Source organism: Chanodichthys erythropterus, chromosome 17 (genome assembly GCF_024489055.1).
Source record: "Chanodichthys erythropterus isolate Z2021 chromosome 17, ASM2448905v1, whole genome shotgun sequence".
Lineage (NCBI taxonomy): Eukaryota > Metazoa > Chordata > Actinopteri > Cypriniformes > Xenocyprididae > Chanodichthys > Chanodichthys erythropterus.
This window is the reverse complement of record NC_090237.1, coordinates 16166174-16183426: the sequence shown is the minus strand read 5'-3', so window position 1 is coordinate 16183426 and position 17253 is coordinate 16166174. Positions and strand designations below refer to the sequence as shown.

At 34.9% G+C, this 17253-nt stretch overlaps 1 protein-coding gene and 1 long non-coding RNA gene across 4 annotated transcripts; both read right to left on the bottom strand.

Moving 5' to 3' along the window:
- Window positions 1–3820: 3820 nt before the first annotated feature.
- On the bottom strand, window positions 3821–6852 carry LOC137005290 (uncharacterized). The gene is made up of 5 exons (XR_010892220.1): window positions 6294–6852; window positions 5533–5665; window positions 5269–5374; window positions 4844–4956; window positions 3821–4255 (listed from the first exon to the last, which is right to left on the bottom strand). It is a non-coding gene; the product is annotated as an uncharacterized lncRNA (long non-coding RNA).
- Window positions 6853–9412: 2560 nt separating this feature from the next.
- tlcd5a (TLC domain containing 5a) lies at window positions 9413–16136 on the bottom strand. Of its 3 annotated transcripts, none has more exons than XM_067365794.1 (3): window positions 15601–16136; window positions 12021–12231; window positions 9413–10627 (listed from the first exon to the last, which is right to left on the bottom strand). In XM_067365794.1, the coding sequence occupies exons 2-3, from the start codon at window positions 12214–12216 to the stop codon at window positions 10095–10097; spliced, it is 729 nt and encodes a 242-aa protein (XP_067221895.1). In that variant the 5' UTR covers window positions 12217–12231; window positions 15601–16136; the 3' UTR covers window positions 9413–10094. The 3 variants fall into 3 exon arrangements, with proteins under 3 accessions (XP_067221895.1, XP_067221894.1, XP_067221893.1); XM_067365793.1 differs by having other exon boundaries at window positions 15617–16136; XM_067365792.1 differs by lacking the exon at window positions 15601–16136 and adding an exon at window positions 12315–12357.
- Window positions 16137–17253: the final 1117 nt, after the last annotated feature.

The window sequence follows — 17253 nt, the reverse complement described above, 5'->3', positions numbered from 1 at the left end:
TTTCAAAGTAGTACAAGTGTAGTTTCAAAATGGTATTTGTTGTAGAAGCACGGTAAAAAACAACACTTACCATGCTTTTTACCACAGTATTGGTCGTTTTAATGTGATTTTTGTTGTAAATACAGAGTGACCACAACACTTATCATGCTTTTAATGCCTAATAATGTTAAATCCAAAAACTGTAAGGTCAATAAGAACTTCTTTCCTATATATATTTATATATAAACCTATATATTATAAATAATGATATTTTCTTTTCTCTTGTTTTAGCTGAAAAAGACAAAAAGGGCCTTTCGGAAATGGATGAAGGAGACAGAAAGCTGCAAAGGCAAATAATTGCAATGGTATGTGTGTGTTGCTTTTAACCCTTTATCAAACATTTTATCAAGCATTTGTTAAATAGTCTCACAGTAAATTAAAATTAAAGTCAAATCCTGTACATATTTATCACCTTATTTGTAAATCAGTTGTGCCCCTTCTTGGACAGTTGGACGTCCCACACATAAAAGTTTATATTAATTCCATTGAATTCTTTAAAATGATTACAGATTGGGCCCAAAATGTTCCAATGATACATGATGTCTCTCTGCACCTCATAACTACCTCTGTTTGCAAGAGTGGAAATTATCATTTGACTTGTCACATGACATCAGATATTCGATTATTTTGTCATAATCAAAATAATTGAATATCTGATGTCTATTCAATATCTAATCAGTTACACTGCTGATAATGTCCTGCTTGCATGTGAAACATGTTATTTTTTTATTTTTATTTTTTATTTTTTAAAATATGAATATAGCTTGCTATACTTTTAATCATGGAAATGCCCACACATCAGTGAACTTATTACATAAATGCATTTAACATTTAATTGTGCAACACTCTTTACAGAAGGAAATCCTACGGTTATGTATGAACTCACAAGTGCAAGATCATCATCAAGTGCTGTGCTAGGCACATTGGGTAACAAGTGTCCTCCAACGTATCCAATCTGTGACCACATTCTCCACATCTTCCCATGGGACACCAACATTCTTCAGGCCTTCGTTTCCATGTCTTCCCCTGCATTCTCCTGGTGGTGTCCACTTCATATCTGTCTTTGGGTGTTGTTGTTTGGTCATGCTTAGGGTGTGTCCAGGGAGGTGCACCCTTCACTCTGTCACAGTTTTTAAAAGTCTTCACGTGGACTCCTCCTTATGATCTCCTTGAAACGTGCAGAACCAATATTGAAAATAGTAATTTATCTTTTTCCATATTCTTGCCTTTACCAAAGAAGCACCAGTGCTCATCCGGAGTTTTGGTAAAAGTTCTAGTAATGCTGCGACTATAGTCAAATATGTATTTCTGCATGTGTGTATAGCAGGTGTTTGTCCGAACAATTGAAGTTAGTGAGAGTGTTCAGGAAAACCCTCTGAGAACAATCAATATTTATTTAATTCTGTTTGGTGCTGATATAGAGTATTACAGAAATGACACATTGACATTCTGGACATTATTCTGTGAGTTTGTTACCTCTTCATTTAGATGGACTTGAAAATGTCTTGCATTTTGTTTCATTAAACCTTTTTTTACAGTGTCACTATAGTAAATGTCCACCTTAACTACATCTATGGTATCATTATATCAGTACCTGGATAATGTAAATGTAACATACCCATGAATGTATTTTATAGAAGCATTTTATTGCTGAAAATATTTAACATTTATAAAATGCATTAACTATTTGAATTTGCCTTTCATTTAGTTACAGTAAAAGTGAACAATAAACACAATATTATATTGTATTAAAGTTGAGAATGTAAAATGTTATTTTTTCCCCCCTATTCTTTAAAGAAACATATTTTCACATGGAATTTTATCTCATCTCTTGGTTTGTAAAAATAATACTTCATCATATCGATTTGTGTAGTTATATTTCACTATAATAGATTGCGTCTGTAACTGGATATATTTTTTTCTCTCAATTAACTGATTTTTATACTGTTGTGCAGTAGTTTGGGGCCTACATTTGTCTTTGACACTACATATTGGAATATGATTACAAAATCGAGTACATTCATTATGCTTTTATTTATATTTATTTTAATTCCAAGAGTTCAAATGGTGAAGAATGGTATAAATAAGTGATTAAATGTATACCTTTAATATACTACATATCTACTGTAAATGTTAGAAGCACTTTAGTAGATGCAATTATATCTCTTTCAAATATATTTATGCATCAGTTTAAAACACAAAGGAGTCTTTCGTTTGTAAAATGTGATTTTTATCATATTTAATTAGATTAATTATATATTTAAGGAATCTTTCTCGTCAGCCGGAACCGAAGGAGATCTGTCGTCATTTACCATAAATGGACAAGTAAGCGTGACGCATCTGTTCAGCTGTGTTGTGATTGGCTGTGACTCTATCGCAGAACTCGCTGTGATTGGACTACCTTTCAACCCATATAAAACGGCGCTTTATCTTACAAAGTTTGTTTTAGTGTGAATATTACGTTACTCATACATTAAGTTAACTATAAAGTGTTTCCATGTTGTGAGAAATTACTCCTTTACCGAGATCCCAACCCTAACCCTAGCTTCTCAATGAACTACAGCGCCATGTTTCCCGTTCATTGATAGAATGACAGAGACATATGGGTAATGTAGTTTAAAACGTTTAGTAAAGAAATGATAAATGTTAAAATAATAAGATCTTTAATGGACAACTCGATATTTAAATATGTTTATTGTGCAAACATTTATTACATATATGAGGGACAGGCTGAAATGTAATATTTTACTGTAATCACTATTAAAAAACCTTTATGCCAGCTTTCCATGTATGTCTGAAAACTGTGCCCAACATTATTTAGTAATCATAGCATAAGCAGTTGTCCTGTTGATTTTCTCTTTGATACGCTAACCGGACTTTGAGTTACAGCCATTTGAAATGTGCATTTTTTTGCTCTTCCAGGGGCCGGTACTGGCCCCTTGGGGGTGGAAGGGCATTAAAATCTACACAGGTGTGTACTCCTCATCATGGATAACAAACTTTGTTGAATCACATTTAAATATTGGAGTATTTTATCATTTCCTCATTTTCCATTCTAACATCATGCTTGTATAGGTTTTTGATGGGTATTGTGAGACCATCTGATGAAATATGGAAATATTATAACAAAATGTTGTAATACAATAATAATAATAATAATAATAATAATAATAATAATTGATTAATTGAATAGTAGTTGATTATTTCTTTGCTTTTTTTTTTTTTTGTATGAACACCAATAAATATAATGGATGAACCCACAACTTGCCATTATCCAGCTGCCAGTGTTGGCAGTAAACTAAAAACTATTTATATTTACACTTCACTATTACTGTTACACAAGGATAATGCACTATTCAGTAAAATAAGAAACTGTGCCAAAATGTCATTATCACCCCTCTTCTTGCTCCTCACATGCCTGACATCAGTAATGTCCAGCTGTCATTTTGAATGCAGTAGTAGATGTACCAGAATGATCAACATCGATCTTCTTCAACTCTGCTTGAAGTGTTTGTATCAGTATAACCCACTGCAGCCTCTCTTTATTCACATTCCTTCCCTTTATTTATCTGGAAACTGCCATCCTTGTCACAACATGAAAGTATATGCAACTTTTGGTGCATTGTTGTCCCAAATATCATGAATTAGATCGAAAATATTTATGTAATATATATTTATGTATTAATAAGTAAAACAATCATGGAAATTATATGTCATTTTTTTAAATTATGAAATAAACTCAGCTTAGTTAAATTGTATTTACTCTACCAAACACCACGTTCATCATAATTTATTACACAACACTTTATTGGAGGATACAGCATAAGGTTGAAATTTGCATAAAGACAAATGAGATTCAAGATAAATAAAAACGTGTCTTCAAAAATACGTTAACGTCATAATAATCCATTCACAGACTTTACTCCTATTGCACAAATGAGCGCCACAGAATCCCATCCAGTCAACTATGATCCAGAAAACAGATTTGATATTGAGTTTAAAATAAAGATTCATTATCACAGCTGAACTGGGTTCTTGCTCTTCCCTGTACATGTCTCTATCATGTTCATGTTCTTCTTCTTCTAAACAGTTTGTTCAGTTGTACTCTACAGTACAACTAATGACCAGAAGATGTGATCACTGATGTGCTGTAGCTTTTTCTCAACCAGAGGAAGAAGTCTTAACATCCCATTGTCAGGCGTTCTTCAGTCCTGGTCTAAAAGTAAAACAAAAAAACACAGACAATTCAAGTTAAGTAGTTTAATGGACAGCCAGGTCAGCTTATGTTCTGCATGATTTAAACAGTGGTGGGCTACTCTGGCCCTCAGCGTCCACGGTCCTGTAGATTTAGCCTCAACCTCAAACCCAACTGCCTATAACTGTCTATAAGTACACCTGAAGACTTTGGTTAAAATTTTCAGGTGTGCTCAATTATGGTTGGAGGTAAACTCTCCACCTCAAAAAGGAGACAGCAAAAGGGCTAGAGTTGCCTGTTCCTGATTTAACTTTACAAAACAGCAGTACATAATATATATATTATAATAAAAATGCAGCACAGACTGTAAGCTAAGTACTGAACAAAAACTGTTTTACCAATATTAACAGCAACCTGTTTTAAAAGATCTTTTAGAAAGGCATGCTCTCTTTTGAGCCTTGATTTCTTTCAGGACAACATACTCTTCTGTTTCTTGTTTCAAGAGCATAATTTGGTCAAAAACCAAGTGATAACCTGTACAATGTAAAATTGTTAAAATACTGCAATAAAAACTTTAAGGCAAGAATTAAGAATAGGCACAGGACTTACCGTACTCATGAAGAAGCCATGGCCATGCATAGTTTCTGCCTCTTGTGTTCCTCCGTAGCTGCACATCAGTCGTTTTTCCTCTAGGATCTTCTGTTAGTGACTTCACTTGCTATCTGTTTTAAAACACAAATACAATGTTTTAGGTCTGTGCAGTATAAGGCCTTATTTCAAGCCAAAAAAAGTATTACACATAATTTAAAGAACATTTACTATTTAATTCCTATTATACTATATTATATTATATTAACTCATTATCTTCCAAAGCTTCCCTGTCTGCTTTTATCTAAAAAAACAAACAAACAAACAGACAAAAAAAAACAGAAGGAACAGTTTTTAAGAACTTTTTAAGAACTTAATAGTCCTTTGAGAGAACAACATTAAATTCTGTACTACATATTACAGCATTGCCTCAACACAAGACATACCAATGGACTTCTGTCTTCTTTGGGCATGAGATGGTCATGTTCCTTCCTCACCCTAAACAAAGGACTTCGATGAGCTTGCTTTGATATAAGGACTGGTCTTCCTTCTCTGCACAGAAAAACAAGAAAGTCTCTACTTACTCTGTGTGCAATTACTCTTGTTCTTAAAACATACAAATTGAGACAGTTATAAATAAGTTAATTTACCATACCATCCAGGAGAGCATTTGATGAGTAAATACTGATTTAAATATCTAGAAACTTTACCTGGAAAGGGCTGATCACGGCAGGTTTGCAGCGACTCACTAGTAGCTCTTGTGAGGGTCGGCTCTTAAAAGAGCTGTTGAGTTTGATGTTGTAGAGATCCTAAAAAGAAGGACTAAGTAATCTGCAAGTAATCCTGCAAGACAGAAAGGAAGGTAAATTTATTACATCACATTCAAGTTGTCAATTTACACATAACTGTAGGATTTCCTTCTGTAAAGAGTGTTGCATAATTAAATGTTAAATGCATTTATGTAATAAGTTCACTGATATGTGGGCATTTCCATGATTAAACATATGTCTTTAATAGCAAGCTATATTTATATTTAAAAGAATAAATAAATAAATAACATGTTTCACATGCAAGCAGGACATTATCAGCAGTGTAACTGATTAGATATTGAATAGACATCAGATATTCAATTATTTTGATTATGACAAAATAATCGAATATCTGATGTCATGTGACAAAGTCAAATGATAATTTCCACTCTTGCAAACAGAGGTAGTTATGAGGTGCAGAGAGACATCATGTATCATTGGAACATTTTGGGCCCAATCTGTAATCATTTTAAAGAATTCAATGGAATTAATATAAACTTTTATGTGTGGGACGTCCAACTGTCCAAGAAGGGGCACAACTGATTTACAAATAAGGTGATAAATATGTACAGGATTTGACTTTAATTTTAATTTACTGTGAGACTATTTAACAAATGCTTGATAAAATGTTTGATAAAGGGTTAAAAGCAACACACACATACCATTGCAATTATTTGCCTTTGCAGCTTTCTGTCTCCTTCATCCATTTCCGAAAGGCCCTTTTTGTCTTTTCAGCTAAAACAAGAGAAAAGAAAATATCATTATTTATAATATATAGGTTTATATATAAATATATATAGGAAAGAAGTTCTTATTGACCTTACAGTTTTTGGATTTAACATTATTAGGCATTAAAAGCATGATAAGTGTTGTGGTCACTCTGTATTTACAACAAAAATCACATTAAAACGACCAATACTGTGGTAAAAAGCATGGTAAGTGTTGTTTTTTACCGTGCTTCTACAACAAATACCATTTTGAAACTACACTTGTACTACTTTGAAACTGATATGAATATGTTATATATATTGTGCAATATATTGCACGTCACGTGACAGTGTTTAATCACCCTAGTTTAGTATTTAATATAGAAAGCAATGAAAAGCAAAACCTCAGCGGAGGTGACAGATATAATGCAGTGACTGAACATGAGGGAGCTAACGTTAATCTGATTAATATCTGCAAACAGAAAAGACATTATATCAAACATTAGAACAGCGTATTTACGACTACTTACCAACATCCAGCACACGCGAACTGATGCCAAATATCGCGATGTGTTCTGAAGGAGACTTCTTCAGCGTGAGAACGGTCAGGAGTGAGAACGGGTTGACATTCACTGAGTGAATATTATGAAAATAGAATATATATTTCTCGCTAAAAATGTAATCAAACCTTATTTTTATGCAGAAACTAACTCAAAATATTGTTCATAGCAACCAAAACGTAGCAGTTTCACATTATTCTGGCGAGATCAGATAAATCTTTGCAACAACGGCAAGCGAGTGATTATGTACATTCACTGAGTGAATATTATGAAAATAAAATATATATATTTTGCTTAAAATGTAATCAAACCTTATTTTGATGCAGAAAATAAAATATTGTTCATAGCAACCAAAGCGTAGCAGTTTCACATTATTCTGGCGAGATCAGATAAATCTTTGCAACAACGCGCCAAGCAGTGATTATGTACATTCACTGAGTGAATATTATGAAAATAAATAATATATATTTTTTGCTTAAAATGTAATCAAACCTTATTTTGATGCAGAAACTAACTCAAAATATTGTTCATAGCAACCAAAACGTAGCAGTTTCACATTATTCTGGCGAGATCAGATAAATCTTTGCAACAACGCGCAAGCGAAAGTGATTATGTACATTCACTGATTGAATATTATGAAAATAAATAATATATATTTTTTGCTTAAAATGTAATCAAACCTTATTTTGATGCAGAAACTAACTCAAAATATTGTTCATAGCAACCAAAACGTAGCAGTTTCACATTATTCTGGCGAGATCAGATAAATCTTTGCAACAACGCGCAAGCGAGTGATTATGTACATTCACTGAGTGAATATTATGAAAATAAAATATATATATTTTGCTTAAAATGTAATCAAACCTTATTTTGATGCAGAAAATAAAATATTGTTCATAGCAACCAAAACGTAGCAGTTTCACATTATTCTGGCGAGATCAGAAAAATCTTTGCAACAACGCAAGCGAGTGATTATGTACATTCACTGAGTGAATATTATGAAAATAGAATATATATTTCTCGCTAAAAATGTAATCAAAACTTATTTTTATGCAGAAACTAACTCCAAATATTGTTTTTTCACTAAAAAGTAGAGAAACGTCCGCCATGTTTTTTGTTCTCACGGCCGGGCTCTCTAAAGTCACGTGACTTGGACGCAAAACAATAGGCAAAAAAAAATGTAACAGTCATACAATTTAAGGGCCATTATTGTAACCCCTCTACGTTTTGCACTTTGGACCAACGTAGTCAGGATACATTTTCATATGAGACTGGGTTGGTATGAAATCAATGCCCTGTTTCATAACAGAAAGTCATATTTTGATTTGAAAACCCATAACATTTTCCTGAGATCCAATTTAAATGATAATTACAAAATATTATCATATTTCCGTAAGAGTGCTAATTTTCATTTTCAGTCATATTTAAAGACCAAGAAGTTGTTGTTGTCATAGTGAAACCTCTAAAAATTTGGTATCTCTGCAAAGCCCTGAATGTGCTCTTTACAGGTTGTGGCTGTGAATGTGCTCTTTAAAACTGTGACACGTACGATATCAGAGAAAATCACTAAAATATAATGTCCACTACAGAGGACAGAAGTCTATTCCTGGGTCCCAGGAGGATATAGATTTTTAGTAATTAGGCTACTCTATGTAAGATATAATAATAATAATAATAATAAGAAAAAGACACTGTTTAAAATACACTTAAATATAAGGCTCAAGCAAAAAAAAAAAAAAAAAAAAAAATTCTTCTCTCCAGTGTTAGAAACGAGAGGCCAATCTGCTGGCTGCATCTAATAGATCTTTCAGTCCCTTTTCCCTCCTCCATTACTGACCTGGGCAGCGTTTCCCAAAAGCATTGTAAGCTTAAGTTGATCGTAGCTCCATTGGTTTCAATGGAGCTACGATCAACTTAGGCTTACGATGCTTTTGGGAAACACTGCCCTGAGCTGTACAAGCCTCCCGACTTGCTATAGCCTACTGTTAAACCTAACAATATAATACTTTTTTGTATATACAGAACATATTTAATATGTTTTATAAATATTAACTGCACTTATATTCGATGTAGAGTAAGTATTGCTACTGTTTTTGTTTTTATAAACAGTATAGGTTTCTTTTTTTTTTTGTAAACAGCACCACTTCTGGACGAACCAAATGTTATTTGGGTTACTTGGCTTAAAAAGATTTCTACCTCAACAAAACAAAAATCACTTCTTAAACCCCACACATATCTTAATGACTTATAACTCAGAATTAAACACATTCATGATGACTTGAATACACTCTAATGAATTTCTGTATGGCTTCTTAATGTATTTTTAATCAGTTAGTAGATCTGCACAAAAAGAAACGTCTTGCTGTCGGTCAGAATTACAATTCTTGTCACAAAGGTCTTAGTTACAGTGATTAAATATCCACTAATCTGAACTTCTGTATGTATGAAACAATTACACACACGGTACAACATAATTTAGTTATGTTCAATCTGACACGTGGATTGAGACAACACCCAAAATACATGAATAACTCAAACTGATTTATGGCTATGATAATGATGATGTTTATTGATTTTATCAACTGGTGTGGTCAATTCACAATAAGTCATCACTCAACTTCACAATTTGAAAATGGTTACATTTCAATAACAAGACTTCTGGATTTACTTTTTCATTCAAGTCATTAATCATACACAAATCATTCAGTAATCTTCCAGAAACATTTAGTAGAGTTTCATGACCATTTCTGAATATTTCACATACTAAAAGCTTAATGGGAAACAATGTACATATCTAATTAAAATATAACTAATTAAAATTTATCACAAGTAGTATTCCTAATTACAAAAATATCAAATATTTCCAGTGCTTAACAGTTTAAACACTTAATTCCTTATTATGAGTACAAATATATCACATTAGATTTGATTGTAAGAATTTTGAGTTAATCATAATGGCAAATAATAAAAAAAAACAATCAAGACTTTTTAAAGGCTCTAATACAGCATGGATATTTTCCCATGTGCAGGCTTTATTATTACCAGCCAGAAGTGAACTTTAATGGCTGATATCCTTTTTTAAAAAATGTAAACATCTATTAGCGGCAGAGCTTTATAAGCTGTAAAGCTGATTCTCATTCTTCTCTCCAGTGTTAGAAACGAAAGGCCAATCTGCTGGCTGCATCTAAGAGATCTTTCAGTCTCTCTTCATGTGCTGCCCGTTGACCTCTGCCATCCTGTGACGATTCATCCAGTGCTGGTATTTGACATGGGATTTGCGGTATGCGAAACGGGCGATGTCAGCCATGAACACCCAGGACAGTGCATACATGGCCACACCGCCACACTTGATGATGAACTTGGGTCTCGGAGAGGTCAGCTCGCAGTACAGCATGTTGCCGCCGACGAAAATGCGCATGAATACAAACAGCAGAACGAACAGAACATCCACCAGGTCTCCGAGGAAGCTGTCGTAGCGGCCGGAGTGTTTCAAGAACCAGCGCGTCTGGAGGAGGGGGTTCGTGATCTCGCTACCAAACAATACGGCGCAAGACTCGATGCCTGACTCCCCCAGCCACAGTGTGAGCATAATACCCAGGATGCTCATGGTGTGGTGAGCGAGCATCACCAGGCCTTCGGTGCGGAAGTACACACACCAGCCCATGTCAAAGATAAAGTAGCCCAGACTGACTACCATTGCAGTGATCTGCAGAGGGGTGTTTTTTGTACCTGCAGATGATATATAGGAAAATATGAGAATTTGTCATGAAAAAAGGCAATATGGCAATGCTAATAAAAAATTATATATGCTGCATATTAGGGGTGTGCGATATATATTGTCTACAATAATATCGTAATTGTTGTTTTAACAATGTGTGAGCTGACATTATTGATGTCAATCAAATCAAACAAAACCAAGCAGAATATCAGCACGATTGCAAATGTGATATTGATTTTATTCAACAATTCAATAAATACATTTTATACACAATATTGTCTATTTTCGTTATAATTCATCAATGTAAATAGTTTCAAATAAGCTATTTTGTTACTGAATCAGTGTTTTTGAACAAATCGGTTGAGTAAATGATTCAATGACCCATTCATAAACTTTGTTTTGTAATGAATCAGCTGTTTGAATGAATCAGTTGAATGAATGACTCAATGGCTCACTCATTAAGAGTGAATATACCTACTTCCCTAGTCGAAAAACAGTACGTGAAAAGAATAGAATGTCCAAATTCATAGTATTCATAACTTGGGGTGGGAATCACAGGGTACCTCACAATACGATACATATCTCACGATACCGATAATATCACGATACAGCAATTCTGTGATAATCAATATATTGCTATGAAAACGTGCAAGTTTTGCAGACTTTGGATTTAAATATGGCCGGGGCATCTATTATTTTACTTACACTGCTGTATGCCATCCCGTTAAAAACCTCTTTGTCTTAGGCTAGTTATGTCTTATGTCCACGTTTCCTTCATTCATGTGTTGAGCGCCACCTTGAGGAGCCATGAAGTAGCGACGCTGGGAGCAGGGAAATCTATTGAGAGTGCCTTATTTTATTAATTAAAATATCTATATTTGGTGCCAGCATATAAATTCTCTATTTTTTTTTTTTTTCAAAATAACTTCCCCTCCCTTTTGTAGTGACATCTCTTCTCTGATGACGTGTTTACTGGCGTGAGGACGGGACAACCTGTCACTCACATGAGGTCGACCGATAGCAAGCCAACCATCCAATCAATTCCTGATAGTCAAAATAAAGTCCCGCCCTACTTTTCTTGTTCGAGAAGCTGTTTCACTCGGATATGCATCACGATAGAGAAGAAAAGATCATCACAATATGCCGACTTTAGAGATTGTGAAGTAAGTTCAAATTCATTATCTACTTAGTATGCGATTTCAGTCACTTTCCAACAACTACTGATGGTTTTAGTTTCATATTTAATGTATAATACGTTTTTTTTTTACCATAGCATATATTTTCATTTTGAATATTCTGTATTTAAAATATGAATCCCATAGAATTATTTATGCAATTGTAATTGCACCTCTTAGCTGCATTTAACAGTCGCACACCCATATATTAACATTTGGTACATCTTGCCTGGGTTGGTGAAAGGCCACGGTCCATCTATGTATCCAAGGTAAGCAGTTATACAGATTGCAAGGATGCCATGGAATAGTGTAACTAGCCGACAGTTCCATTCATAGCCACAAGTCCCATTTGTATAGCACAGCAAAGCATATAGAGCAATCCACCCAGCTAAGCATACTCCGACTGCCAGCACCAGCGGCGACATCTTTATTCTGTAAACCTAATCAAACAAAATGAGCTGTCACATTCAGAAAACACTTTACTAAAATTAGATTGGATGCATGCATTCATGAAAGTACTTACTTGAAGCACCACAATGCTTGAGTGACTGAAATAAAAATGGTACTTTCCCTTTGATTCTGATGTGGAATAAGCGCTAAAACCACTCGAGTATGTCTGAAGGGGTATCAGTGGATTTCACATTAACAGTTGAGAAATACTAAAGTCTGGCTTGTATCTGGGTGTGTCAAAACTAGACCAAAAGTAACTGTGGCAACCTTATCCACAGCTCTTTATCCTAATTTTGTCCAAACCTCGGATGTGAACCTGTTGAACTATGTCAATATTAGGTTATTTTATCAGGATATTGATATGTATGAAGGGTTTGAGAAATGAGAAAGGGTTCTTAAGGCCCGTTCACACCAAGAACGATAACGTTTCTTTATATTCTAAGCACACCCTGCAGTTTTGTCGTCTGTCACTTTAAATGCTCAAGCTCTTTAAAGCAGGATGGATTTTGATTGGCTGTCAATTTTTTGTCGTTCATCAGCTTGGAAAAAAATCGTTCTGTTGTTCCTCTAAGCTGTTATCATTATAGTTGTGGTGTGACTATGCTATTCTTTTATATTTAGAAAAATTCTTATAACTTTATCTTTATCATTACCGTTATAGTTATCATCATCGGTGTGAATGGGCCTTTATTCTTATTCGTAACAGGTTCAATAAAAAAAAATACAATAAAAAAATGAATAAAATATTATTTTTTAAATTAAAAGTAAATTTAAAGGGTTAGTTCACCCAAAAATGAAAATAATGTCATTTATTACTCACCCTCATGTCATTCTACAGCCGTAAGAACACAAATTAAGATATTGTTGATGAAATCCGATGGCTCAGTGAGAGCAAAGCCATTCAAACTCTCAAGATACATAAAGGTACTAAAAACATATGTGAAGCAGTTCATGTTAATTTCAGTGGTTCAATCGTAATATTATAAAGCGACAAGAATACTTTTTGTGCGCCAAAAAAACCCTAAATAAGGACTTTTCAACAATATATAGTGATGGGCCGATTTCAAAACACTGCTTCAGAGCTTTACGAATCGAATCAGTGAATCGGAGCGCCAAAGTCACTTGATTTCAGCAGTTTAGCCGTTTGATAGGAGATCCGAATCACTAATTTGAAACAAAAGATTCATAAAGCTCAGAAGCTTCATGAAGCAGTGTTTTGAAATCGGCCCATATGGATATTGCTGAAAAGTAGTTATTTTGGGGGGTTTTTGGCGCACAAAAAGTATTCTCGTCACTTTATAATATTAAGATAGAACCACTGAACTCACATGAACTGCTTCACATATGTTTTTAGTACCTTTATGGACCTTGAGAGTTTGAATGGCATTGCTTTCAATAAAGGCCTCACTGAGCCATCGGATTTCATCAACAATATCTTAATTTGTGTTCTGAAGATTAACGAAGGTCTTACGGGTGTAGAACAACATGAGGGTGAGTAATAAATGACATTATTTTCATTTTTGGATGAACTAACCCTTTAAAGGAACACTCCACTTTTTTTGAAAATAGGCTCATTTTCCAACTCCCCTAGAGTTAAACAGTTGAGTTTTACCGTTTTCGAATCCATTCAGCCGATCTCCGGTTCTGGCGGTACCACTTTTAGCATAGCTTAGCATAGTTCATTGAATCTGATTAGACCGTTAGCATTGCGCTTAAAAATGACCAAAGAGTTTTGATATTTTTCCTATTTAAAACTTGACTCTTCTGTAGTTAAATCGTGTACTAAGCTGCTGAACTTTGCTGCCGTACCATGGCTACAGCAGTGCAATGATATTACGCAGCGTCTCTCACAAACGTCTCCATGGTTGCAAGGCACGTTCCCTGTGCAAGCAGGGTCTCACAGGCGCTGCGTAATATCATTGCACTGCTGCAGCCATGATACGGCAGCAAAGTTCCTTGATTATTACGCTTGAATGAGAGTATAGTTCGTAGCCATATCAGCCTAGAAAATCACAACTTTTTATTTTCCGTCGGATTTAACTACAGAAGAGTCAAGTTTTAAATAGGAAAAATATCAAAACTCTTTGGTCATTTTTAAGCGCGATGCTAACGGTCTAATCAGATTCAATGAACTATGCTAAGCTATGCTAAAAGTGGTACCGCCAGAACCGGAGATCGGCTGAATGGATTCGAAAACGGTAAAACTCAACTGTTTAACTCTAGGCGAGTTGGAAAATGAGCCTATTTTCAAAAAAAGTGGAGTGTTCCTTTAAGGCATTTTTATCTGATAAGAAGACATGCACATGAACTACACTGAAAACACATTTAACACATAAATCCCTTGATGATATTATTGTGGTATGCTTGGAAATATGTTAGGAATGCTGATGTGGATAGTGTAACTCTGTTTAAATCTGTCTTTTTGTTGTTATAAACACTCATGTGGATGTACTTGTGCATATATGTATGACACCAGTGTCAGAGACAAATTTCCACTCTGTGACAAACAGAATGGACAATAAAGGTATACTTTGTTAGTTGGACTCATCATAAGGGGTTAGTTGTAATATTTTTAATAAACTGTTACATCTATCCCTACCCCAAACAGCCATAACATTGGTAACTGTTTTAGCATGTGGTTTTGAAGTCAGCATGAATGCAAAACATCAATTTAAACTAGAGAAACAGCTACTTTAGGTTGTGGAAGTAAAATAATTGTATCTATGATACAATGATTGCTAGACAAAAAAAAAAAATAATCTTGACAAAACAAGTTGCTTTCCTACATGAAAATAGGTTTTGTGTTTGTTTTTTGGTAATAAAATCTACAGTGTCGTTCACAGTCATATGCCACTTCTCCTGTGAGCTCAAAAAGCTGATGGGAGTTTATGATATTGAGGACATCACCACAGCTCTTTTCTAACTTGTTGAACTTACAGTGTTACAACTGTTACATCCTGTGTTCAACACTCCCCACTATATCTTGTGTTGGAATATAAAATTAGCCCCATTTAGCAACAGACTTTACTTACTTCCAAATGTTGTCCTCAAACGTATTAGAAGAATTGTTAAAAGAGGAGTTAAATTCCTTACTATTCCCATCCCTACAGTTATGGTACTAAAAAGTCCATAAAATAGAAATTTGCAATGTAAATGACCTTTTTAAATGTAAAATAAATGAATTAAAATGGAATAATCACATATCTTAAGATTCTTGGCTCGCAGATACTGATGGATCCAGTCTTAAGCTAATCTTCTGAGCTGTGGGTTGGCTGAGGTTAATTAAATTAAGACGAGCAGGTTAAACGTGTAGCCATGAAATTAAATCCGTTCTTAAAAAAGGAAAAAAAGGTATATACCTCTTAAAATAGTCACCTCAATAGCATGTTCATTGACAGGCCGGACAGTTATTGAGTGCTCAGCATGGATGCTGTCTTCCTCTGTGCCTCCCGCTTCAGCATCACGTACAGAAAAGCAGCAATGGACCCGACACGAGGCCTTGAGGGATCTCAGTGTTCAGCTCCGGCATCGTCTTGGAGATGGTACGCAAATCACCACACAAACAAAAGCCACATTTCAGACACCCATTCACTCAGCGACTGGTCAACAGCGAGGATGACAACAAAGAGGAAGACACATCCTTACAGCAGGGCGACCTCTGTTGGTACGGAACGCGAAAGAGAAGCGTCCCTCACAACCAGCCGTTGACGACGGAATGGAAACCAACTCCATGTTGTTGTCAATTCAACCCCAGCACCCGAAACAAAACGTCGTCGCTTACAGCTGCAGAGCCGTTAAAAAAACAGCATTGTATTCGATTCAAACAATGTTTGTGGCTGATAAAATTTCCACAGTTTGATTATAATAGCGATGAACTTGGAAGTAGATTTTGGCGGTAACTATGGTTACTTTAACCTTAAAATACAGGAGGGCTTCATTTTTTCAAGGGGACTACAAAATGTCGCTAAATCTGCAAAAACAAACATTACAAATTAGAATAGCCTATATAGTGCAACATGTAAAGTAAAACCAAAACCTGCTGAAAAATTTAGCTTAAACCAGCCTAGGCTGGTTGACTGGTTTTAGCTGGTTTAAAGGATTAGTCCACTTTCAAATAAAAATTTCCTGATAATTTACTCATCCCATGTCATCCAAGATGTTCATGTCTTTCTTCAGTCGAAAAGAAATTAAGGTTTTTGATGAAAACATTCCAGGATTATTCTCCTTATAGTGGACTTCAATGGCCTCCAGACGGTTGAAGGTCAAAATTACAGTTTCAGTGCAGCTTCAAAGGGCTTTAAACGATACCAGACGAGGAATAAGGGTCTTATCTAGTGAAATGATCGGTCATTTTCAAAAAAAAAAAAAAATACAACTGTATGCTTTATAAACCTAATTGAATGTCTTACACATGCTTCCGCTTTACGTATTTTTCAAAAAGCTTACGCCGTATGTCCTACGCTTTCCCTATTCTACTTACAGAACGAACGTGGCACCAGTTTCGTTTTTTTTCCATAAGTAGAATAGGGAAAGCGTAGGACATACAGCCCTTTGAAGCTGCACTGAAACTGTAATTTTGACCTTCAACCGTCTGGAGGCCATTGAAGTCCACTATAAGGAGAAAAATCCTGGAATGTTTTCATCAAAAACCTTCATTTCTTTTCAGCTGAAGAAAGAAAGACATGAACATCTTGCATGACATGGGGGTTAGTAAATTATCAGGAAAAGTTCATTTGAAAGTGGACTAATCCTTTAGGCTGGATTTAGCTGGTCTCCCAGCCTGGGTTAGCTGGTGTTCAGCTGGTTTGAGCTGGTCTCCCAGTCTCCTAGCTAACCAAAACCCCTCTAAAACCAGCTGGGAGACCAGCTAAAACCTGTGGCATCAGAAAAACAGCAGTTACAAATTTTTGTAGTTTTTCCTTAGAAAAGGTTGAAAACTATATGGGTGTACCTTTCATTGTGAATAGCTATCAATTTATTCAATAACACTATCTCCATTAAATAATGTTTAA